The sequence below is a fragment of the Microcebus murinus genome, chromosome 29 (assembly GCF_040939455.1).
Source record: "Microcebus murinus isolate Inina chromosome 29, M.murinus_Inina_mat1.0, whole genome shotgun sequence".
Classification (NCBI taxonomy): Eukaryota; Metazoa; Chordata; class Mammalia; order Primates; family Cheirogaleidae; genus Microcebus; species Microcebus murinus.
This window is the reverse complement of record NC_134132.1, coordinates 883,138-909,998: the sequence shown is the minus strand read 5'-3', so window position 1 is coordinate 909,998 and position 26,861 is coordinate 883,138. Positions and strand designations below refer to the sequence as shown.

The following is a 26,861-nucleotide window of genomic DNA, read 5'->3' as shown; positions in this document are numbered from 1 at the left end:
ACCAAAGTCGTATCTCCAGAAAGAAGCAGAGACAGGATTTGAACCTGCCAAACAAGCGAAGCCCGTGCTCTCTAAGAGATGTGGGTTTCATTTTCTGTGTTGTTCACTCTTGTTCACCCAGAATCTAGCACTGCAGGCACTCAGTGAGTATTTGTGGACTGAGTAAATAAAGAAGTACTAGTAGTAAAAGAACATTTTCTCGCATGACATATTCATGTCCCATGAAGCATCTAATCCAACATTTCCAAAGAACAAACACATGGACATTTGCACATGATGTGGAAAGAGTATGCATAAAAAAGGTTCACTAATCCATTCCCAACTGATGCATCCATATACTATGGAATTCAGCGCAGAGGTTGTTTTGCTGTCGTTTGTCTGTCTGTTTGCCAGTGCTTACGTGACTGAAGTTCACGAGGTGAATTCAAATCTCCTGACAGGACAGGGTAACTTTTTCTTTTCAGCTGAGAATTCAGCATGTGGCAGTGGTCAGTACGTGGGCATCTTATTATTAAAGATGAGCATAGCAGTGCCCAGGGCTGCGACCTGCTGTCGCTGCTGCAAAGCGCCACCCACGAACCAAGACTGGACAAGCGCCGCTGTCATCTGACCCCAGCAAGGAGAGCAGGACGTGGGCGGGACCAGAACCGCACAGCCAGACAACCAGACCCGGCCGTGCCACTCCTGGGCCTGTGTGGCAGAGACCAAGAGACCACGACAGAGACCCGAGTCTTCAGATATTAACGGGAGAACATATGGCCACTTGCTCCCTCACCAGGGAAGGAGCCCGTGGGTCCAGTCTCGAGCAGGTCACGCTGAGCTGTTGGCTGAGGGTCACTGACAAGGGAGACATCCACAGTGGTGCCCATCACTGAGGGGAAGAGACACGCCTGGGCTCTGGAGTCCACTAAAGACACCCACACTGGTGCCCATCACTGACGGGAAGAGACACGCCTGGGCTCTGGAATCCACTACAGACACCACAGTGGTGCCCATCACTGAAGGGAGGAGACATGCCTGGGCTCTGGAGTCCACTACAGACACACACAGGGGTGCCTATCACTGAGGGGAAGACACACGCCTGGGCTCTGGAGTCCACTACAGACACAACAGTGGTGCCCATCACTGAGGGGAGGAGACACGCCTGGGCTCTCCAGTCCACTACAGACACACACAGGGGTGCCCATCACTGAGGGGAGGAGACACGCCTGGGCTCTCCAGTCCACTACAGACAGCACGGTGGTGCCCATCACTGAGGGGAGGAGACATGCCTGGGCTCTGGAGTCCACTACAGACACCACAGTGGTGCCCATCACTGAAGGGAGGAGACATGCCTGGGCTCTGGAGTCCACTACAGACACCACATTGGTGCCCATCACTGAGGGGAGGAGACACGCCTGGGCTCTGGAGTCCACTGCAGACACCCACAGGGGTGCCCATCACTGAGGGGAGGAGACATGCCTGGGCTCTGGAGTCCACTACAGACACCACAGTGGTGCCCATCACTGAAGGGAGGAGACATGCCTGGGCTCTGGAGTCCACTACAGACACCACATTGGTGCCCATCACTGAGGGGAGGAGACATGCCTGGGCTCTGGAGTCCACTGCAGACACCCACTGTGGTGCCCATCACTGAGGGGAAAAGACATGCCTGGGCACTGGAGTCCACTACAAACACACACAGGGGTGCCCATCACTGAGGGGAAAAGACATGCCTGGGCACTGGAGTCCACTACAAACACACACAGGGGTGCCCATACTGAAGGGAGGAGACACGCCTGGGCTCTGGAGTCCACTACAGACACCACAGTGGTGCCCATCACTGAGGGGAGGAGACACGCCTGGGCTCTGGAGTCCACTACAGACACACACAGGGGTGCCCAACACTGAGGGGAAAAGACATGCCTGGGCTCTGGAGTCCACTACAGACACACACAGGGGTGCCCATCACTGAGGGGAAGAGACACGCCTGGGCTCTGGAGTCCACTACAGACAGCACAGTGGTGCCCATCATTGAGGGGAAGAGACACGCCTGGGCTCTGGAGTCCACTACAGACACACACAGGGGTGCCCGTCACTGAGGGGAGGAGATACGCATGGGCTCTGGAATCCTCTACAGACACCACAGCGATGCCCATCACTGAGGGGAGGAGACTCGCCTGGGCTCTGGAGTCCACTACAGACAGCACAGTGGTGCCCATCACTGAGGGGAGGAGACACGCCTGGGCTCTGGAGTCCACTACAGACACACACAGGGGTGCCCATCACTGAGAGGAGGAGACATGCCTGGGCTCTGGAGTCCACTACAGACACCCACAGTGGTGCCCATCACTGAGGGGAAAAGACATGCCTGGGCTCTGGAGTCCACTACAAACACACACAGGGGTGCCCGTCACTGAGGGGAGGAGATACGCATGGGCTCTGGAATCCTCTACAGACACCACAGCGGTGCCCATCACTGAGGGGAGGAGACTCGCCTGGGCTCTGGAGTCCACTACAGACAGCACAGTGGTGCCCATCATTGAGGGGAAGAGACATGCCTGGGCTCTGGAGTCCACTACAGACACACACAGGGGTGCCCATCACTGAGGGGAGGAGACACACCTGGGCTCTCCAATCCACTACAGACACCCACTGTGGTGCCCATCACTGAGGGGAGGAGACACGCCTGGACTCTGGAGTCCACTACAGACACCCACAGTGGTGCCCATCACTGAGGGGAGGAGACACGCCTGGGCTGTGGAGTCCACTACAGACACACAGGGGTGCCCATCACTGAGGGGAAAAGACATGCATGGGCTGTGGAGTCCACTACAAACACACACAGGGGTGCCCATCACTGAGGGGAGGAGACACGCCTGGGCTCTGGAGTCCACTACAGACACACAGGGGTGCCCATCACTGAGAGGAAAAGACATGCCTGGGCTCTGGAGTCCACTACAGACACACACAGGGGTGCCCATCACTGAGGGGAGGAGACACGCCTGGGCTCTGGAGTCCACTACAGACACCCACAGGGGTGCCCAACACTGAGGGGAAAAGACATGCCTGGGCTCTGGAGTCCACTACAGACACACACAAGGGTGCCCATCACTGAGGGGAGGAGACATGCCTGGGCTCTGGAGTCCACTACGGACACCACAGTGGTGCCCATCACTGAGGGGAAGAGACACGCCTGGGCTCTGGAGTCCACTACAGACCCACACAGTGGTGCCTATCACTGAGGGGAAGAGACACGCCTGCGATCTCGAGTCCACTACAGACAAACTGCCGTTCACACACTGCAAGTCAAAAAACACAGCTGTTGTCTTCACTGGCTTTTTCTGACTGAGTTACATTTAATAAAGTGGAATTTTGTAACAAAAGGCTTATTTAGATGATCAATACCATTTAAATTTTAGACCACAAGAATGCTTACTCTGAAGAAGGATTTCCATCTAGAATTTTCCCCCATATCATTATATAGAAGCATCCACCAAACCCTAACTACTCTGACCATCTTTCTGTTCCTGAAACCCAGCAAGCTCTTTTCCGCCCTGGAGACTCTTCGCTGGTTGTGTCCTCAGCTGTAACGATCTTGTCCCCAGCGTTTGGATGGATAGGTCCCTCTTATAATTCAGATTTTAGCCTAAATGTGCTCTCCTTACAGAGAGCTCCCCTAATCACCTAAACAAACTCAGGGACCGAAACATCCTCACGCTGCCACGTTGCAATTTCCCGCACAGCATTTGTGACCCTGTGGTGTCGGGCTGTGTGTCCCCCGGAAGGAACAAGAGCACTGACGAGCAACTGCGTTCGCTGCCCGGTTTGCCACGGTATCTCCGGGTTCGAGAACAGATCCTGGCACTTGGCAGCTGGTCACTAGACACATAATAGAAGAACGAATGGACAAGTCACTGCCATCTCTTCCTGCCCTTCCACAGAGCCTCACTGATTGATGTCATGGACCAGATGTCATTCAGAACACGAAATATTATCACAAAAGTAGCCTGATATATCATGGAGGCCCAATTAAGCTGCTATTATTGTTTTAATATAAAAGTTGTTTCACTCTGGAGTTTTGATTAAAGTCATAACCACTATAAAAAATATCAAGAAAATATAGGCTATTTATGCAAAAGTGATGTCTGCCCCATAAAGAATTTTTGCAATTCTACTTTGCCAAATATAGAACAAACTAAAAACTGGGTGTTTTGTTTGAAGCCTAAGAAACTATTAATGATGATCAATCCCTCAAGTAGTTTTGCCAATAAGTAGTTTATAACCTACTAATACAGGAGGAGGAACTAGAAAGCATAGCCCCAGAGGCCGAATGGTTTCCTGAACCTTCACAGATGTCCTTTGTTGGTGCTCTCTCCACGGCCAAATGTTTCTAACTCTCTCTGCCTTCACTGAGTTTCTGTGAAGGTTCAGGGAAGTCATATCCATTAAGTTCTTTGATATTCCTAAATAGGAGCTTCAATAAAATAAGTCTGTTCTTTTTTAACATTCTGATACCTGATAACAGAAATAAAAGGCAATAATATCTCAACCACTTCAAAAATGAATGGGGTTCACACATTGGTCTCTCCTTTCCACTGAGTAGAACTCAAAACTTACAATACTTCTGAATAAATTGTGCCACTAATTAGCCTGTGAGCAAAGTGAAAGGCAAGAGAAAGTCACCACTTAATTAAAATAAATGAGGAGTTATTAACTTAATTAGATTGAGATTATCAGACAGGGACTGAAATTCTCTATCTAAAAGGCAAACATCTAGAACATATAGTAAAATCAAATTTTACCACCTAATCAATGACCTGACTCTAACCTGAAGATACATTTCTTAAAGGGAGCACTTAAATTGGTCTTCAAATACCTTCCTTTCTTTTTATTCACAAAGATTATCAGGGAAGTATTGGTAGTTATAAAAGTGAGATTTGTGATCTGGACATTGGCCTCAGGCATAAAACTGAATGGATACGATTATAGAGACAAATGAATCTCTACAGGGATGTGTGTGTGATAATCTGCTCACACTCTACTACGTAATGTAGTAATGTCAAAGCATTTTGGCAAGACCACACTTCCTTTGCAGGATACTTCAGCTTTGCAATGTCTCGAATTTGGAATCCTTATTTTGAATCTGTAGAATAAATATGACATGGAATAATAAAACATAGAATAAATTCTGCCACCCCAAATGCCTCTTTAAGGGAGACAGATTTCGTTTATCCCAACAATGAAACACTTCATGCTCTGGCAAATTCTTCGTACTGCAATCCACAGGGCAAAACTTACTCACCAGGTCGGGATTCAGTATTCCCAAACTGCAGGACGTAGCATGTAAAGAACAGAGCACAATGTAAGTATTTTTAAATGAGCAAATAGGAGAAGCCAAAGAAACCAAAGAGGCCTACTTTAGCAATCCAATAATTATGAAATGGTCATCCTTTAAAACGCAGGCTTTACAAAAAATCTTGAAGAAGCTGACATTAAAGACCCGCCAGCAGTCAAGTACGCATTTACATATTCCCTTGCTTATGCCGTTGCAACTGGGCTCTTTACAAAGCAGAATTAAGCAACTCTTTCTTTTTTTTTTTTTTTTTTTTTTGAGACAGAGTCTCGCTTTGTTGCCTAGGCTAGAGTGAGTGCCGTGGCGTCAGCCTCGCTCACAGCAACCTCAAACTCCTGGGCTCAAGCAATCCTTCTGTCTCAGCCTCCCGAGTAGCTGGGACTACAGGCATGCACCACCATGCCCGGCTAATTTTTTTTTTCTATATATATTAGTTGGCCAATTAGTTTCTTTCTATTTTATAGTAGAGACGGGGTCTCGCTCTTGCTCAGGCTGGTTTCGAACTCCTGACCTCGAGCAATCCGCCCGCCTCGGCCTCCCAGAGAGCTAGGATTACAGGTGTGAGCCACCGCGCCCGGCCTAAGCAACTCTTTCTGATGCCTAGAATAATTTACTTAAACAGCTTATATTTTTTTCCCTTATTTTTCAAAACAAAAATGTACTGGCACTTACTATCAACTTTTTTTTTTATCAATCAGCATGCATGACAGAACAACACAGTAATTCATTATACTAATGGGGGAAGAATTAACTTGACATCAAGCCTAATTGAGTAAAACCTTACTAATTCTTCTAAATAGGGATAAGTCCTGCTTGATTAGTGAAAGCAATTTAGTATAGAACATGTTTGGATAAATGCACTTTTATTGCTTTCCAGAGCTGACACTGACAAACTGGGCTCTAGTAGCAAGCGCCAGGTGTATGGTTCAGGCCCTTAAGAAAACCCGCCACCGTGTATGGATGAGATTAACATAGCACATCAAATACATGACAATAATTTAGTATTCTCTAGATCATTTAAAAATGTTATGTACAATTTCGCCAAAACATTGTTTTGAAAGCAACTTTTATAGATGCTGCCAAGATACGCTACAGCCCAGGCTATAAGCAAAATAGAACAAGTCATAATTTACCGGCTATTACAGATTGGTAATCAAAATTTAAGAGGTTTCACTAAGCAGAAAATCCTCAACTCACTACAGGTGGTGCTAGAAAAGTTCAATTGGAAGTTAATCGTTAGAAATCAGAACTGATTAGAGCAATATTCTCATTGGGAAGTTAGTGTCATGTACATGCAATGAGCACGGGCTGGGGATGCAAGACCCCGGGACGAGGTCTCGGAGTGTCTTTGCCACTTGTTATCTGCCTGAGCTTGAGTGAGTTATGTTACTTAACTGAGTCTTAATTTACTCACCTGTAAGTAAATTTAACACCTCCTTCACAGGGCTGTTGTAGAGCTAGTAATAAATAACCTGTTTCATGGGCTGAGTGGTGGCGACATGGGTAGGTTCACTTTGTAAACATTTATAGAGCTCTGCAGTGGTGGCTGTGCACTTCTCTGTATGCATGCCTTGCCTCAATAAAAACATTTATTTGGGGAAAATTTAATCATCTTTCCTTCTCTCCCCACCCTTCCAGGGCTTTCTTCCTGACTGCTGCATTTCTGCTAATGACGCCAGGATTCTTTTCTGTAACCCAGGCTCATACACTCACTTTTGGTCTTCCAGCCCCAGCAGACCAACTCCTGCCAAGACTGATCCACACCAACAGGAACCCTTATCAAATTTGTCTTTCCTTCTATCCCACCATCAAATATTAATAGATCCACTGTTTTCTTTCTTTCTTTGCATTTGTAAATCAAGTAGGAAACCAAGAAGTCTCTGCAGTCTTATCCTGATAATTCTTACCAAAGCTCTCTGCCCATTTGAGTAACACTCTTTGGATGAAATTTTAGAGATTGTTAGGTAAACAATATGTGGGACAGAAATTAGTCAGAACTTCTCTCACAATTTCTAGGGAAATAGAGACGAGCTCTCTTAGAATATCTTGTCTTTGAACACTTTTCCTTTTTACTTCAAGGTATTTATTTATTGAGCAAAAATATGTGTGTGTATGCACACATATATATCATATATATGTATACATATGGCTAGATACAAAGGGAAAAGAAAAAAACCTAAAAGTGTATAGGTTATACCCAGAACTCAAAACTCCATAGCATTTTAATCATGCCTACAGGGACCTGAAAGCACATATCAATAGATTAATATTATAAACTCCACAAAAACATTAACCATTTAAGTGTTTCTCAGAGGATTAACTGAAATGTTACTTTTTCACATGGACAGCAAAGCAGTCACTGACTGAGACCCGTAAGCAAGTGTCTGTCCTTCAAAATGACTGGATCATACAGATTTTGGTACCTTTCAAAGCACTTGCATATACGTAATCTTACTTGATTATACGAGCAGACCTAGGAGCAGGCAGTGGCAACGTTTTCTTCATGAACTTTCTGTGTCAATGGCGGCGCTGCGCTCCTCCCTGGGCAAGAACAAGAACGTGATGTCCTGGCTGGCCACAGGGACGGCTACTGTAAGAAGCCACAATAGATAACCGGAAATCCCTCCTGACACTAGGTAGCAAATAAAATGCTTCTGCCAAATTTACATGTCTAGGACATGCTTTTATCTGGAAAGCAAAAGTAATTCTTAACGGAGCGTTTCCCTTTCTTGGCAAGTTGTTCTCGTTGATATTTCAAGGCTCTGGCAGAGAACCTGTGGTGCAAATCCTGATAAATCATCATTCAAATGGCAAATTAAGTTGGACTTTAAAGTTCTGTTCCATTAACTGAGAGTAAATGCTCCAAATTCTCTTAATCTATCTGACAGGTCAATGGCAGGCTTGTGGGCATTTGCATTCAGAAGGTTGACTTTATTACTAAATGACCTACCAGTTTGAAAAATCCAGCATTACTTTCTAGGAAAAGTATTCAAAATTATAATAAAGGTAAATAATAGAGATTAGAAAGCATGGAATTTTTTCTATATTTTATCTTTTCATTGTGTTACTCTATTCTAGAGGGAATATACACAAATAGACTCACACACCTAAGAAGGCGTCTTGGAACGATGATTAGTGCACAATTAAGCATATATATTTGGAAGTTATTCCCAGAGGAGCAAGACATGATGTGATAGGACTTGGTGATATGGTTATGATAAAAACTAAGGAAAGAAAAAATGTGGTGAATAGAAGAGGGACAAAGATGTGTATTTGCCGCATGTGCACAATGTGTCAGACACAACATTATAGAGTTAATCCATAACAAATTATTTAATTTTCACAAAAATTCAGTAAATTATGCACTTTTGCTCCTCGTTTAACAGATATGCAAATGAAGATTCGAAAATGTTGATTAATTTCCTTCAAATCACACAGCATATTTTACTGCTAAGATGAGAGCGCTGGCCTGTGTAACTCCAAAGACCTTGCTTCTCCCCCGCACCCAGCTGCCCTGCAGGGAAAGGAGATTCAGAGAAAGCACCAGGAACGTAGCAGCTAAATGACAATGGAACAAGGACAGCACTGCGCCACCGAAAACACTAATGGGGAATTTGAGCAGGGGTAATGAGTTACAGTGAAAAGATCTGCCTTTATATGTGTAGCATTTAGACAGGCTAGGTGCTCACATATGTGCTGCACTGCAGACCTGGCTCGGAAAGAAAGAGGGAAGTAGGATTAAGAATGCAGCATGCTGCCTGGAAAAATCACTTGTATCATTCCAAAAAGAAAGTTCACAGAACAGGCAGCGCGTTTAAACATTACGCATGACTAAGCCTTTGAGGAGACAATGAAGAGGAGAAGGGAGCACGTGAGACTAGCCAGCAAATAGAAAGCACTGGCCGCGCGGTGTGAGGGAACGGTGAGCCACCAGACCCGGGGATGGCAACCACCTAGACTCTGGGTCAAATCCTCACTTTGTGCCCGTGTGACCTCGGGTAAGTGACTTGACTTCTCTGTGCATCAGTCTCCACATCTGTAGAATGGAAATAACGACTGCACTTCCCTCAGAGGACGGTCACTTTGAGGATTCAACGAGCACATGCAGAGCACTGAACAACATGCCTGCCACACGGTGTGCCCTTTCAGGAGGTTGGTCAGGACGGGGAAAGGCTTGAGGCAGCGTGGGCAGCCGCAGATGGGAACAAAGAATTCCTACGGCAGAAGAGATGGAGGATGTTGGTAGGCACAGAGAGAAAGAGAATCGGGAAAGAGAAATGAGAGCAGAAAGAGCTGTGGAAAAGATGAGAACACTGACCGCCGTGGCCCGCATTCTGGCGACAGGGACTGGTTCCCGCACGACAATCTCCCACAGAGCAGGGACGGACGCGGGTTTGGCGCGGCGGGCTGCGCGGCCCTTCTCCAGCCGCGGTCCGGGTTGCGGCCACGATTTAGAGCCACTGGACTTAGAGAAAAGAAAGGAAACCAATTCTGCCACAAAAGCGACAGTGGAGAGGAGATGGGGACCCGGAGACGTTGCCAGGAGATAACAGACGAGGTGAAACACCAAGGCTCACAGAGACCCCAAACGGCGCCCCGCCTTGATTACATTAAGAAGAGTTAGGAGTGAGGATTTGGGGCAGTAACAAAACAAATTTTGAGCAGTTTCTCTTGGAAATATGAAAAGGTGTTAACTAGAGATGAATAAAAGTATAGTTGGAATCAGCCAAGTAAATGAAAGACAGGATGACAGCACTGAGACATTTGTTTTCAAAGATGAAAAGAGGAAGACGAGTGGTGACCGACTTCACAGAGGAAAAAGTCAACAAGCAAAGCGACACAGGTCCCGGAAGCGCAGGGAAGCTCAGGGGCCAGAGGCGCCGAGTACTTCTGAAGGCAACAGGTAAAGAGTGGAACTAAAAAATAAGGGACATGGTTGTAAGTCCATGTAGGAAACAATTAGAACCTCAAATCCTTCCTCTCAGGCCAATGTAGCAAGACGGCCACCCAAAATGATGACCAAGATCCGCCCCTGGGGTAAAGTGAGCCAGGGACACCCTCAGTTCAAGGCTACAAAGCAAACTGAAGGCTGATGGGAAGTACAGTGCTGAAGACAGGGATATTCAAAGAAAAGAAGTCCTTATACCCAAAAGACACCTGTACTCATGTGTTTGTCAGAGCACCGTTCACAATAGCAAAGACACGGAAACAACCTAAGCGTCCATCAACAAATGATTGGATAAAGAAAATGTGGCATGCACACACACAATGAAATACTACTCAGCCGTGAGAAGGAAGAGATCATGTCTTTTGCAGCAAAATGGATGGAATTGGAGGCCATTATCTTAAATGAAACAACTCAAAATCAGAAAGTCTAATACTGCATGTTCTCCCTTGTAAGTGGGAGCTAAATAATGTGCACATGCAGACAGAGAGTGTGGAAGAGTAGATGTTGGAGACTGAGAAGGGTGGGAAGATGGGAGAGGGGGGAGGTGAGAAATTACTCAATGGGTACAATGTACACTATTCAGATGATGGTTACACCTAACACCCAGACTCCACCACTATGCAGTATGTCCATGTAACAAAACTGCACTTGTGCCCCTTAAACTCACACATGTATAAAAGAAAAAGAAAAATGCAAGGATGAAAAAAAGACAAAGAGAGGGGAACAGAGTCACATATTCTTAGTGCTCCACCTCCCAGCTAAGGCAGCAGTGGTACACGCCAGGCTTCTTTCCACCTCCGCGCAAGAACGGAGAAAAACCAGCCTCCACGAAGACCTGCACAAGCCCCGCACGCGCACACACACAGCCTTCCAGTCAGTTTTTTGTATCTCATACTTGAAAAAGCATAACTTTCCATTTTCCTGTGCAAGATGTACATTATTGCAGTTACCTTACAGAAGGGCAGAGCGCGTCTGCTCTGTCCCATGGATGTAGCCCCAGCGCACAGAAAAATGACAAGTGTACAATGACAAGGTCCTCGATAAATATTTGTTGAATGAATTATGTGTATTTAAACTCTCATAGAGACTCAAACACCTCAGAAATGTTATCATTGCATTCCTACAGTAGCATTTCGTATCAGTATCGACAAAGTAACTTTCCCTAACATCATCACACTTCGCAGCTAAATTCTACGTCATCACACCTCAATTTTAAACTTAAAATTCACAATAGTCACCTTCCAAAAACTGATGTTATTGATTTTTCTTTGATTATAAAAATAAGTGGATCATATCGCTTTATATTTACTAGCATCTATTTTTAAACGAAAGCATGAGAGATCTCATGAATTGACAGAGTCCCCCTGCTGGAGGCGTGAGCGGGGTCCCTCTGGTGGCCGCGCGGAGCTAGCGCAGCCCCAGAGCACCTAGCTCGGCCACAGAGCCTAGCGCCACCCGGCGCCGCCATGACTCCTCCACGGGCTCTCCAGCAAAGTCGCGGGAAAGCCAAGCCACGTCACAGGTGAGGCGTGACCCTTTAGCCAGCAGCAACACTGAAGAGATGGAACCTCTCGCCCTCCTTCCCGTTCCCCCGTCGCCCGTCACCCTCACCGTCGCAAAGCCGCGCGTGGCCGCCGCGCTCCACATCTGCTAGGTCTGAGGCAAAGGTGCTGAGGGAGTCTCAAATCATTCTGTCTGGATATCTGAAAGCTATAATCAAGCTAGCTGCTAAATAGAACATCCTCCTACTGCAATTAAATATGCTTCTATGTCAACAAAATAAAAAATGTGGAAAGCTATAGTTTTTATATGACTGAATATAGACAGAACACCAAAAACTATTAAATTTAAATATTAGAGCATATCTGAGTGTTCTGTGATGAGCCAGAATTGTTTGGATGAATAATAAAGACATCCCTAAGTTATATATTTTAATTATTCTACAGTATTTCTTTATCTTCGTCTATTACTGCAAAATCAAGCAGCATGCTGTTATAATCTATGTTTTCACATTACTTGCATTCTATTGATAGTAATGCCAAATTAGACACCCCTTCCTTAACTCACTGTAATTTTTTTATAGCTCCTTAATTATTTTGATTCAGAATAACTTTGTTGAAGCAGTAGCAAGCAGAACTGTCAACAAAAGTCTTGGACACTTGGACTCAAATGAAGCATAAATTTTACTATCACATTCAATCACTTTAATGGGATCACCTATGTTAATTTTTATACTATAAAATATTAGAAGAAATCATTATCACATTGCTATACTCTCTTAAAGCAATATCCAGGCGTTTATATTATTTCTTACATTTCCTTTCTTTCCATTTTTTGGGCAACATAAAGAAAACTGAAAATAGCAGTCTGTTGTTCAATTCATTTAAATCTCTATTTGAGACTATACTTCTAACCAAAATGCCAGAAAACAGTCCCCATAAGAAATTAGTGTCAGGATTATGTGTCCGCCCCGTCAAAGGCCTGACGCATGGCTGCCGTCCTGCCGCGCACCTTCCCGCTTTCTTCAGCTCGCCTCCTGTGCCTGGAAGTGTGTTCCCAGAATCCTCCTCCAGTCCACCCTCCCACTAGATGGGTACTTTTCCTAGGGTGACAATCCCACAATTGTTTCCATTTGGAATACCGGAGGCATCGTGCCAGTCCCCAGGCCTCATGTGGGGAGTCCAGGACCATTTAGAATCCAGTTCTCTCTGACGGGACCTGCTGGATACTCTCAAAGCCTTTGTAAATTCTTTTCCCAGACATCTGCATGGCTGGTTCTTTCTCATCATCCAGTTCTCTGCTGACCTTCTGAGGGACTTGCCAGACCAGACAATCAAAAGAAGAACCCACATGTCACTCTGACACCATGACATTTTGTTTTCATCCAAGTATTATTGCTATCTGATATTTTCTTGCTTTGCATGTTTCTGTGTTATGTTTCCACGGAATAAACTGTAAACTCTACAAGGATTTGTTTGGTTCTGAATCCCCAGCGCTTAGAATGAGGAGGTACTCCACAAAGTTTTATTGAGTAAATGAGCAGAAGCCTGTGTGCTAGCACCGCCTGTCAGCAGCGGAGCAAAAATAGCCTTTTGACTATATTTCTAAATTGTGTGACACAGGATCACGTTGGGGACCCCGTCTCTGTCCTGGTGCTTAGATTCACTGCAGACATGTCTTCTGGCCACAGCTAATGCTAACCCAGGAGCCTTAAAACTTTAAATAAAACTTTGAGCAGTTCAATTTATGTGTTAATCATGATAAAAGAAGAAATTTTAGTGTCTTACAAAAGCTAAAACCTTTGGCAAACATTCTCCTGTCTAAATATAAATTTCCTATCAGCTGATTCTGATACTTGAGGTACCGTTAGAAGTTAGCTTACCCTGGAAGTTTCATAAGAAAGAGCCTTCCTGAAATCAAGAGAATTCACACTGAGGTTCTGCCATGGTCAAAAAAGTCATCAGCCCCTTACGTATTTCAAATCCCAAACTGTATCTCTTCCATGCTTTGTGCTACAGGACTGGAGATCCCAGTGGAGATCTTGGTTAAGGTTGGACCAGGTTCAAAGCTCCTCCTCCATGAAAGTGTAGCCCTGCCTAAAGTTACCTTGTTAACTCTGGGAAATATCAAAGGACCTTCCATAGGAGCAAGAATTCAAGTTAGGTTCCAAATTTCATGGCAGAGTATCCCTCTACCATATAGTATCTGAAGAATTATTAATCAGTGTCTAAGTGAGCAGCATAGCGGATTGGCACCACTTGAATCACTTGTCGGAGTTCAACCATGATTTCACTGTGATCTAATATTTGCCAAAAGCTTGCATAAGACAACTGGAATGTAGACACAGTGTGAGGCAAGGTTTTAAGGATCATTCACTAGGTTCTCTCTGCTGTGCCCTGCATTAAATTATATCCACAGAAAACAATATCCTTGGGCAAATTATCTTTCTCCTCCTACAAAAATTAATATTCATTCAGAGTTAATGTTGTCATCTTGTTTCTAGTAGAGCAATGCCGTGAGGAAGGCAGTACAGCAAAGTTTCCAAGAACACAGGCTTCAGCATCAGACAGCCTGGGTACTAATCCAAGCTTTGCCCTTTAGGAGCTGTGCGTCCTTGGCTTTGTTATTTAAACTCTCTAAGCCATTGTCTCCTAATTGTAACGGAACTTGTCCCCCAGGTTATTATGAGAATCAAATGAGGTAATTCATCCAACATTCTAGGTGTGGTCCTTGAGCATTTAATAAATGTTAGCTATAATTATTATAAGTAATTATCTATTTGAACATCTCCATATCTTTGCAAAATCTTGGCTGAAATTCATCATATTACATAAAATAATTTCCTTTTAGTGCTAACACAAAACTGTCTTTTCAAATACACTTGATATTTTCCTTAATCACGTAGAGAAGCGTATGACCAATCATGTTTTCTTGTTCCTCCTGTAGCTTGGCTGTCCTATGAGACATCTCAGTATCTCACCAATAAATGTTTTGTGCATATATAATTTGAGTCTGATTTTCATCACTTGAAATCAAAATAGTTCTAATATATAGAAAATAATCCCTACAATGGACAGTTAGTATAACAAAAATATAAGATCAAACAATTAAATACCTGGCATATTACCTGCCATATAATACTTGCTAAAGAAATGGTATTAATATTGTCTAGAATATTCAGCCAGTTAATTAAGAAACACAATTTTAATAGCTTAAAAATCTTCTTACACTTTCAAAATTACTTGAAAGATTCTTTGATTGTGGACCTTGAAATAAAATAAATGCTGTGAATTAATTTTGCTACATATTATTGTATAAATCTAAGTGAGAGACTCTTGTATGGTGATAATCATAGAGAATAACAAAGCCCCAGAACCCGTGGTCCACAGTTTCTTACTAAACTCACTTGTTTAGAGGGAAAGTGGGAAAAGAATGCACTTAGCCAACATACACAGGAATAAGTCTGACATATTTAAATGTACAAAGTACTCACCTGTCTGCATACACAGCGATCTTACACAGTATGAAGAATGCAGTATGGCACAGGAAAAATGGAACCAGCATTTACCTGCAGAGACACTACACTAACATCATCAAAATGGGTGTGTCCGTTGGGCTCTGTGACCGCAGGGTTGGCATAGCACGTCACACCGTTGACAGCAGGTATTGTTTTAGGTTGATGGGCTTTTTCTTGAGGACCAAAGTCATCAGTGTGGAAGTGGGTGTGATCGTTCTACATGAGAAAACAAAAAAGAGTGAAGAGGTAATAATAATAAAAAAAAAAGATGGCTCATACAGGCAAGAAAATAGAGTTTACAGCTTTTCACTCAGAAGAGAAAATTTTTATGTCTATTCTTTATGTAATGAAATATTTTTAGATTTATAAATTTTCTCTCTCTTTAAATCTATTTTAATTTATTAGATTCTGTTGTTTCTGTTTTTTCATGTTAGGGTACATGTACTTTCTTATTCTGATGAATATAAATGGAATACAAATTATGTACATTTGTTATTCACCATTAAATTGTTAGTACTTGTTCCAAATTCTACAACATGAATCAAGTATTTATCTAATGCTTGTCAACATATCGACTCTTTTCTTTCTCCTCACATTCACAAGTCTAATAACTGGATTGTTCATATAATTCTAAGAATAAAATTCCTGCCTATATTTGCCTATATAAAGTAGCTTTAGGGGTAAAACATCAAATGTTTAAAATAAAGTCCATTTACCTGACCATATGTCTTTAATAACATCTTAAGCATTCTTTCAAAAAAGAAAAGTAAGTAAAATCCACCAAACACAGCAACTGCCTTCTCAACATAGTTGTCAACTTGGGGATTAAATCCAAATGCCTGGGGGAGGAAAGAAAAAGCCATCAAGTAAAAGCAAGTAATTTAATTTGACTTCTGGAAAATAATACCATAATTTCTCAGTATACAATTTTCACCAAAATTCTAAGTCCATCTTCATATACAGGTAATATTAGAAATTTACCTGCCAAAATCACAAAACAAAACCTCTGAAATTTGAGTAACCAAAGTGTATGAGATGCCATAGAAATCTTATAACCAGAAGAAATCCCACTAAACAAAGCCAGCATAGGATCTTACAATTGCTGAAATATTATAGCACACTTACAGAAATATTTGCCTTAAAAGAGTAAACTTTCAACACTAAAGAAGCAGAGCTGATTCCCATCTTTGGAAGATAATGTTAGGTCTAGGTAATGAAGATCACTGAGATGATTACCTATGTTCTCTAAAAGTAGCAGATTTGCCCATGATATCCAGAGGTAAACTTTTAAAGCAAATATGGTGGGCCACTTGGGTTACTGTTTTCCCAAGAGAGATCCTCTTGTACCTAGAGAATCCTGGTGAGTCCTAAAAAGATAAATAAACCGAGAACTAGGCCCAAGAACAACAAAGAAAAGGGTGAAAATTGCCACCAATCTCTCTCTCTCTCACACACACATACACACACACACACACACACACACAAGAATGAAATAATCCTTTGTTTAAGGACAAAAAAACAAGAGTTAGAGTTTGAAATTACAAACAGTCTAGGTGTCCCTAACAGACAAGAAACGAAACTTAAAAAATAATAAAATAGGAGGAGAGAGTAATATGTGAAACGCAACAGCTTCACACCACTCCACGCGTGGGAAGTCCCCCTCTGAGCAGAGCGGAGGCTGTCTGGGTCCCGCCCTGTGCCTGCCTCTGAGGAGCCCTAGGGCCACTTCTGCACTTGAGCAGCTTCTTTGTGTCTGTTTACACAGCACAAAAATGCCATAAAAATACCTGTACCATTGACCTAACATAGAGGTTATAAAAATAAAATAAAATGAAAAGAATTTTACCAAGAAAATAACTCTCTATGGAAATTCGAGAGATTATTACAAAGAGATTCTTTATATTGCTACATTTCCAGTAAAATAGAAAACTTTAAAATCATAGATGTGGCATCTCCAATCCACATGCAATATCAGTTTGTTTAATTTAATTTGACCCACAAAGCAGATGAGATAATAACTATATATACATATAAATTGGTTTTTTAACCAGAAAATAAGTATTGTCGTTCTACCTTTGTCACTAGCTGACTGTACGGCTATAATCAAGTCATTTTAACTTTTTTTCATCTCTACAATTGAGGATTTGAAGTAGATATTCTCCTGGGCCCCTTCTAGACCAAATAATAATAATAATAATAATCTACAGCTCTGAGAAGTTGTATTCTCATTTTCATATATAGCTTGAAAACTAAAAGAACCTTTAGTTATAATTCTATAACAATTATGAGAGCAGGGTGGTACTCGTGAAACACCATTTTCCCTCTGGGGCTCATCTCTCCCTCTGCATGTGCACTGTGGGCAGAGGGACAGGGTTTATGTACGGATAGACTTCTCTAGTTCCCCTTTGTGGCCTCCTCCTATTAATATCTCTTTCTCTTTTCCCCGCTCTTCAGTGTCCCCTCTCTTTTCCTCTCACTTATTTTCCTTCCTCTATTTCTCTTCCATATATGGCTACAATATATTTTTGAACTAAAGCACACATATTATTTGTTGATTAATTGTAAAGTGCACAGTAGTCAATGTCAGATCAATGACACATTTATCAAAAGAAAAAAAAAGATGCTATTCATTAGCCTTCAATTGATTTTTTTTCCACAGTCAAAAACAATGAAAAGGTTTGTCAATCACTCTCTCATCTACCCTCTAGTCTTCTATAGGTGGACTAAATAGATGAGGGAATTTAGTGCTATATCTTAAATAAATTATAAATTTGCACTAGACAAATTTGCAGTGCAGTTGACATTGCGTGCTCTTTAGAAAAAATAAATAAATAATGAAATGTGCAGAAAAATCAAATTTGCCAAATGCAAGGCAGAACAAAGTCTAAGGCCCTCACGGGCGCTAGAGCCGTCTGCGCACGCCCTGGTGGCGGGCCTCCAGGGACATCAATCTGTCTTGGACACCGCCAGCACTGCAGCTTGGGAGGAGCCTTTACCACCGCTGTGACTCGGCTTCTCTCGGCCCAAACACCATAAACCCAACCATAAAATGCTGTGAGAATTATGGAGGCTAGAAATGTACAAAGTGCTGAAACATTCAAAAGAAACAATTATTCAGAGAAATAAACAGCCAGCATCCTTACCTCTGGAATAAGTTGGAAAATTGCATTTGAAAAAAGAGTCCCAATAGCCAGCCCCACAAAATAGGTCAAAATCTTTGGGAAATAAGATTTCTTTATCAACGGAGTCAAGACCAATCCGAGGAGAGATGCCAGATTAATGATCGTCACCGACAGGAAGCCATACCCCCAAACTGTGGGCGAGAGGGAGAAGAGAGAAGAAATCAATCTGAGCAAAAGGACCAAATGAAGCTTGAAACAAGCTTAAGCCCACCCTTAAAAGCTTCAAATGGATATCTTCTTTAGAACAACAAATCTTCGCAGTGAAAATTACACGGAAACCAGAGACTATCAATGTAGTATAGTAAGCACTAATAGTACCACTGTGTAAACAGCAATGCTGCCTATGTTTTCATCAGCCCCAAATCACCATTGTGGGGTTAAAGAGTTCCATGGTTTACAGGGAATTTATCACCTAGAACAGTGACAAGCAATCTGCGGTCCACAGGCGCCAAGCCGCGAGTGCCCCCTGTGGCTCAACGTCTAGTTTAAAGCTCAGGCTTCAGGAGGAATTCGGAGGCCATGTGAGGTGAGGACGAGGAACGAGATGATGCGCACGGGGTGCAGGTGGGTCAGGGTGGGTTAGCCTCAGGGTGACCATGGCTGCAGACCCCTGAGCACAGCACCTCCTGGGATGAGGCTGCACCTCAGCGCCCCCCGCTGGGGCCTCCTGGGCCCCACAGTCAGCCTCAGGAAGAGAGCGGGTGGCATGGCCGGGAGGAAGTGGCTGCAGGGCACAGCTCACCCCGCCAAGCACAGGCTGAAACGTCCTAGCGAGGAGACGCTGGCGACAGCAGGAGGTCGTGCGTCTTTCGTCTCTCTGAGCCCAGGGCCTGGAATCCAACAGGGACTCAGTAAGTGTTGCTCTGAGTGAAATGAATGAATGCCGTCTAACGCTCTAGAGCTAATGGCATGCGTGATCTATTGCCTCTGGGCCTCAATTTCCCCTCTTGATCCTAGAGGGGTTGGTTCAAAGACAAAATGGCAGTGCAAGCACAGCACACCCAGGACAGTCACCTACAGAGTGCAGGCTGAGACGCAGCAAGGCCCTGGGACTGCACGGCTGTGGCTTGCCCGTGGCCCCACACACAGGCGCAGAGCACTGTGTGTGAGGGTGAGAAAGCGCCTCTGCATCGTCAGATCTTTAAAATACCCAGAAAACATCTTTAAATGCTGGGCCACTTTGCTCGCTGAATGAACCTCGCCGTGGCAGGCACTGCGCCGGCAGTCGGCGCGGACACGCCATGCTCACAAAGCCCGTGAGATGCGCGCTGCTCCGACTTCCTCCCTGTGGTTAGACGCCAAAGCATGTGATGTCCAAGCACGCTGCCCAGGCCACGTGGATAGGGAGCCAGATTCCAAACCCCGACAGTCTGGCCCACTTTTTTTTTACCAATATGCTTTATTACTCCTGTAGAGGTAATCTAATTTTTCAAAAGCCCAAGTATTGTATTTTTACAACCCTGTAAAAATTTTATCCTGAATTATACTTCATTAATACAAGACTGTTCACTATTATTCTTAGCCCAAGCAATTCTGTCTACAAAGAAACCAACTCTGCAAATGTTCATTAAGCCTAGGACTGGACCAAATCGAGGTCATTGCCAACAAGGAGCTTTCAAACTTCTGCTTTAGGAGCTAGGAAATGTGTACACACACACACACACACACACTGAAACAAAGTAGCTTGTGCTGAGCACCAAATGAAAAGGAAAGATAATGAAATAGTGCTATGTCACCACACGAGTCATCACAGCACTGACCACGATGACTTTATCTTCTCCGGACACTTTCCTGCCGGTTTCAGATCCTGACCATGCCTTACAAAGCCATCCAACAGCCCGCCTCGTGCCCATTTATGACCTTATCCTCTAAAACAATACCACCCCTCCCTCAGACTTTACGCTTGGAGAAAGTTCTCAATCCCACACCTTTGTGCTATGTCTACATGGACATCCCCCCAACAAAAGCAATCTTCTATCCTGTCACCAGCCTACATGCACTCACTCACGTGACAAATATGCATAAGCCGACCGGCACCCAACCCCTCCACAGTTATCTGCCCTTCTCAACACGGCCTTGGCCCAGCCCCAGGGTTGTCCCCGCTGAGCATTCCCCTCACGCTCTTGGTTCTCTGTCTAGAAACACCTTTCTATCCTCACTTCCTGAGAGACTCACGTGGCTCTCCAAGCCAGCTCAAAGATCTCTAGGAAGCTTCCCGGCTCCTCGGGATAGCCGTTCTTCCCTCATCAAGATTCCCACAGCTCTTTGTTTAAAGCTAATGGTCCGCTTACCACTTCTTGTGTGCCACAGTAATTTCATCACTTACATATTTGTCTGCACCACATAAACTGTGAGATTCTCAGTAACAGGAGCTATGTTTTATTCACCCCCAATGCCTAGAAAATTGCCCAGCAAGTAGCACACATTCCTTGCTGAATGAGTTAATGAATGTCCTGTTTCAAGGTGCGGCTCAGAACTCTGTCAAAAGAAAAAACATACCAACCCATCTGCTTATTCGATCTTTCTAACCCTCCCTGGCCCGTGCTCTGTGAGACCGTGGGCGTGTCATCGCCACGCTCTAGGCAGAACGCACAGCCTCCCTCTTGTCTTGTCATTAACAGAATATTATTCAGAAAAAATGATCCACTTTTCCGCTCAACTGGGGCACCAAAGAATAAATTGGCATGAAAATGTCCTCGGACCTCTTCCTCTACACATGGGACTCCCCAGTGGCCTGTTTCAGAGAGGGCCCCCTACTGCTACGTGAGCTTGAAAGACCTTTAATAAATTTCTAGGTGCGTCAGTGACAGAGCTAACATTTACTGAATGCCCACTGTGTGTTAAGGTTCTTCTAAGAATCTCATCTCTATTCTCTTTTACCTCATTTAATTTTCACAACACCCCTGTGAAATAGGTACTATTATTATTCCCATTTTACAGATGAGGAAACACGGTTCTGTCGTGATCCCCATTTTACAGATCTGCAAACAACCCTGACTTGGATTTCTACCCGGCCCACTCAGATGAGGAGCTGCAGAGAACAGTGGTTGGCAGGGCAGACTCTGGAGTTGAAGGATCTGGATTCGAATCCCAGCTCTTTCCTTTACTGGCATCACGGGTTGGTTCTTTGACTTCGCTAAGCTTCAGTTTTCTCATATTTAAACTCTATTTCACAGAGTTTATACAAGAATAAAATAGAACCAATCAATGCTGTCCTTGGAGTATAGCAAGTTCTCAACAAATGTTGTTTATTATTTCTTTAAAAGTTAGTGAGTAGATCATCATACAAATTTTAGTTCACTTGGTTCATTTAGTTCACTTAGTTCACTTACACAGTAAAAGGAGCAGCAAGCTAGGAAGCAGGAGCCCTGAGTTCTTCCCCGCCTCAGGTATCACACCTGCAGGAAGCCACTTAACCCCTCCAGCGCTTATGCTTTTCTCACTGGCTGGATTACAGACTTGTACAATATGATCTTCAAGAATGCCGCAAATAAAATTCTATTATTCTTAACTGTTATTTGAAATAAATACTATTCTGTACCCTCATCAAAAATATAAGGCAATTTTGAACCATTCGATTATTGCTAAAATGTAATTAATTTATCTCCTAGAGAATTTAATTCACCACCAGTTTATTGCACATATCAACATGATTTTATAAAGCACCTGAAAGGCAACTTCAAAATAACAAAATATAAGGTCTCTGAGACATCATATTATTTTATCTGCCCACTGAAGTGTCTTCATAAAATTCTTATATCATGATCCCCTTGGATTGCTTTTTGTTTTTTTATTACCTTGGATGAGTTAAGTCTTGACTCTTTATTAAATGAACAGTTACATCAAGAATCAAGTATATTTAATTATTTTAAAAGTCATTTCTTTGTGGGAAAAGAGTAGGATGACACAGGGGCCGGGGAATGGAGTGAACCTATGAACACATATAAGAAGAACAGAGACATATTCTTCTCAATCTGCACCAGGCACTGTTCTAGGCATTTACATACATTAACTCATTTGAAAGTCCCAGCAATTCCATAAAGAAGGTACTCTTACTATATCCATTATACAGATGAGGTAACTGAGGCATAGAGATATTAAATAATTATACAGCTGAACTAAAGTAAAACAATTAAGACATCACATCAAAAAGTCAATATAGGCCGGGCGCGGTGGCTCAAGCCTGTAATCCTAGCACTCTGGGAGGCCGAGGCGGGCGGATTGCTCGAGGTCAGGAGTTCGAAACCAGCCTGAGCAAGAGCAAGACCTCGTCTCTACTATAAATAGAAATAAATTAATTGGCCAACTAATATATATATATAAAATTAGCCGGGCGTGGTGGCGCATGCCTGTAGTCCCAGCTACTCGGGAGGCTGAGGCAGAAGGATTGCTTGAGCCCAGGAGTTTGAGGTTGCTGTGAGCTAGGCTGACGCCACGGCACTCACTCTAGCCTGTGCAACAAAGCGAGACTCTGTCTCAAAAAAAAAAAAAAAAAAAAAGTCAATATAGAGTGAGACCTAGTCTCTACAAAAAATAGGAAAATGAGCCAGGCACGGTGGCATGTGCATGCAGTCCCAGCTACTCGGGAGAGTGAGGCAGGAGGATCGCTTCAGCCCAGGAGTTGGAGGCTGCTGTGAGCTACGATGATGCTGTTGCACTCTAGCCAGGGTGACAAAGCAAAACTCTGTCTCAAAAAAAAAAAAGGCAGCATATTGCCAAATTATACACCTTAGGTAGATAATAGCAAGTACTCCACTGGTTTCCCTAGTTCCCCAGAAATTTTCCGGTATCTTCTCCCACCCCATCCCATCCCACTTCAGCCCCATTCCAATCCCTAAGACAATAAGCACCCAAGGGGCATTTCTCTTTTTATTGGGTCCTCTGTCCAAATATTCAGTGCCTTTCTGATCCTTTACAACTTAGAATTGTTGACTTTCCCATTTTGTGACTTTGTAGTGTTAACCCTCGGCTTCTTCCTCTTGCTTCCTGCTTCTGACCTCCTGGTGATAGGACACTCCTGAAACAGAGTATCCTCAGCAGGTGGGGTTAAAAACACCTTGAATACCAGTAATTAACCTGCAGGGAGTAGAGGATTTGCTTTTCCTGAAGCCTAACTTCCTGTACCTAAGAATTCTGTACAAGTTACATATAAAAAGTATCTAACATAAATAAAAAGTTTATGTAACAGACCTAACTAATAGGCCTCATGCAGCACCTAACTATGTTCCAAGTACTTTACAAACAGTAAGTCATTTAATCCTTACAGCAACCCTATAAGAAAAGTACTATTTTAGATGGGGAAACTGAGGCAGAAAGAGGGTAAAGTCATGTACCCAACATAGCTGGATAATTACAGAGCTGGGATTTGAGCTCAGGTGAGCTGACTTCAGCATCCGTGCTTTTGCTGCACTATACTAGTAGTAAATGTTAGAATATTAAACAGGCTTGTAGAAATATAAATATACTCCAGCAAAAATGTTTGCTTGAACAACTAGCAATTGTTCGAAATGGCTGTGATTTCAAAACTGAAATTATCATTATTCACAAAATTGCTAATTATAGTCTAAATTATGCTTGGTGATTTCTATTCTTTGTATCCATAAATACAGAATATAAATGAGAACATAGGCTCTGAAGCCAAGGCAGCCTGGGTACAATCTGGCTCTACCGTATACAAGTTGTACAACTTAGAGCAAATGACTTTAAGCTCCCCGTACCTTGGTTTTCTTGGCTGTAAAATGGGAACAGTGGCACCGACATCATGCAGTCAATGAAGATTGAGTGAGTTAATATATGTAAAGTACTTGGAGGAGTGCCTGTCACACAGCAAATACTACGAAAGCATCGGCTATTATCATTGTTATTTTTGTCGTTGTTATTCCTGTTATTCATACATGCATCAAAGTGTACATACACAAAGGAATCCAAAAGTAAGTAAAACAGGCACTTTCTTTGTTAAATCTCCGTTTTCTTCCCTCCCTCTCCTGTCTTTATCTATACCCATGTTCGATGGGCGCGCTCAGACCTGCATCTTTAAACGTCATCTCCACCCTGGCGAATCTCCAGCCTCAACCTCTTTTCTGAAAGCAGTCTCCTCTCCCGAGGCCTGCACGCCATGCCTCCTGGGCACCCCACCTGTGGGTTTATGTCAATGTCTCAAAGCGACCGGGTCCAAAATCACCGTCTGGATCCTGACCACCCCCCAGTCTCCTCCCTCCGTCCTCCCATCTGTCTGGCTCAGTCCCTGACTCACCTTTCCCTCTCCCACGTCCAACCCAGAGGCAAGCTAGCTCGGCTTGATCTCCAGGTGGAATGCTCTTTCAGATTGGAATTAACCATGGCAGTCCGCTGCGTGGAGCCCTCCAGCGGCCTCTCGCTACAGTCAGAACTAACCCAGTCCTCGGCTCCCTCCAGGGTCCACCTCCTTCCAGCCTCCCTCCCGCTGCTCCCAGCTCCGCGGCTGTTCCGCCCGAGAGCGCTCCTCCCGCAGCGAGGCCTGCCCTGGGCCTCTCCTCACCAGGGCTCTCCTCAGAGTCTCCTCGGAGAGCGCTCCCGGCCCCCCTAGACTCACACTCGCCCCCATGGCCCGCTGCACCTGCTTTGTTTTCTTCCTAGCACGTTTCACTCCAAAACTAATTATTTGTTTGTTGGTTTGTTTAATGTTTATTATCTCTCTTCTTACTACATTATAAGCCCCAATAGAGCAGGGAATTTTTCTTCTTGTTCATTAATGACTCTACAATGCACATGCTTGGGATGTTGCTCAGTAAATATTTATTGAATAAATAAATAAAAATTAAAACACCCAGGTGGGATAAGTTAACAAATTTAGGATACCAAGAAATTGCACATAATTGTCAAAGAGACCCCCTGAACATCTGATTGGTGAAAGTACTGTTCTGCATGTTTAGGTACTTGAACTGTATATTAAACACACTTCTTTTCTCATATTTTAAAATTTCTTTGCAGTAGATCATTTCTTTAAAATGTAGTATATATGGCAATACTATTATAGACATTTAAAATAGTTGCTGGCACTTTCTTTCACCCACGAAAATTAGAACACTAAAAACTTGGTCCTTTAAGACTTAATCTAGAAGCTTGCTCATCCCCTTATCCCCTCACTGACAGTAGCAGATAAACTGACAAGTTTTAAAATAACATGATAAGCAAAAGGTAACAAAAATATCAACTGATCCATTATAAGCCAAATAGTTCATGTGGGAGCCAATATGCACAACATAAAATATATATTGCTTATTTATAATTTTGACTCCACAAATAGAACAGCATAACTTGTGAAGCTTAAGTAACTTATAATTCTTCTCATCCTAAATATTTTCAGAATATGAATATTTTATCAAGGGGTTCTTTGCAGATTAATTAAAAGTAATAAAGCAGAAAAAGAGGCATGCTAACCTCATTTCAAGACTTTTCAAATAAATGAGAGAAAGTGCGTTCAACATACCTTCTGAATGACTTGGTCTTGTTTTGTGCCTGGGCCGATTCTCGCAAGGGTGGAAGTTCAGTTGCTGTAAGACTGCTGGGCAGATGACAGAGAAGTTCGAGATGGTTACTTGGGTGGTATTTGAAAAGCCATGAAGGGAAAAAATGTCTTCGGCAGATAAACACTGAAATAGAATAAACAAGGAAAACACACATGTCAATCCAGGGAAAGCAAGCAAAGACACTGCAAAGAGACACACTATTTCATCTGGACACACAGCGCTGAATCTTTACACAAAAGCCCATGGCAGAAACGTATGAACCTATAAAATTGTAAGACAGTACACATGCCTTTAAATCTAAAAATAAAGAGTAAAACAATCTTCTTAATCAACAGCCTACCTACAGCAGACAAAAAGATAAAAATTGGTTTGAGCATGTCCCAAGACTTTTTCATAAATAAGAAAACGCCAATGGCATTCAGACAAAGGGTTTTAAGATGATTTTATATTTTCAGTCTTCAGTTCACTTTTTTTAGATTACATGGATATGTTGTGTGGGCTACGGGAATGGCTATCTGTAGCTTTTCTTGTAGACCAACACCTGTCTCCTTACAGTTTCATAGCCAAGAAATTAATCCTTCTTCTAAACTGTAATAATAACTCCAATATATAAAAGTTGTATTAAAATATGTCTTTAGCACAAAGTGTTGTTTGCTGAAATATTTATTATTCTCAACGATGGTAGGTAGCTTTTCTATATTATGTAAAGTTGGGCTATTTAGAAATTCATTAACTATTAATGAGGAATTGATTCCTCATTAGAAAAAAAATCTGTGAAAGTAAATTTTTAAAGGTATCATTTTATTCCAGGGCATGTTTTAACTACAAATTACCTTCTACATACTACTTGCATTATTAAGAATATAAAATA

General features: G+C 43.0%; 1 protein-coding gene across 1 annotated transcript in view; it reads right to left on the bottom strand.

Moving 5' to 3' along the window:
* SLC39A8 (solute carrier family 39 member 8) overlaps window positions 1-26,861 on the bottom strand; it is a 74,668-nt gene that overhangs the window by 19,639 nt on the left and 28,168 nt on the right. Inside the window, exons 2-5 of the mRNA XM_075998742.1 lie at window positions 25,951-26,113; window positions 18,444-18,613; window positions 16,017-16,139; window positions 15,352-15,516 (exon numbers count right to left, since the gene is read on the bottom strand). Coding sequence (XP_075854857.1) covers window positions 15,352-15,516; window positions 16,017-16,139; window positions 18,444-18,613; window positions 25,951-26,113 — 621 coding nt within the window. The remainder of the gene's footprint in view (window positions 1-15,351; window positions 15,517-16,016; window positions 16,140-18,443; window positions 18,614-25,950; window positions 26,114-26,861) is intronic.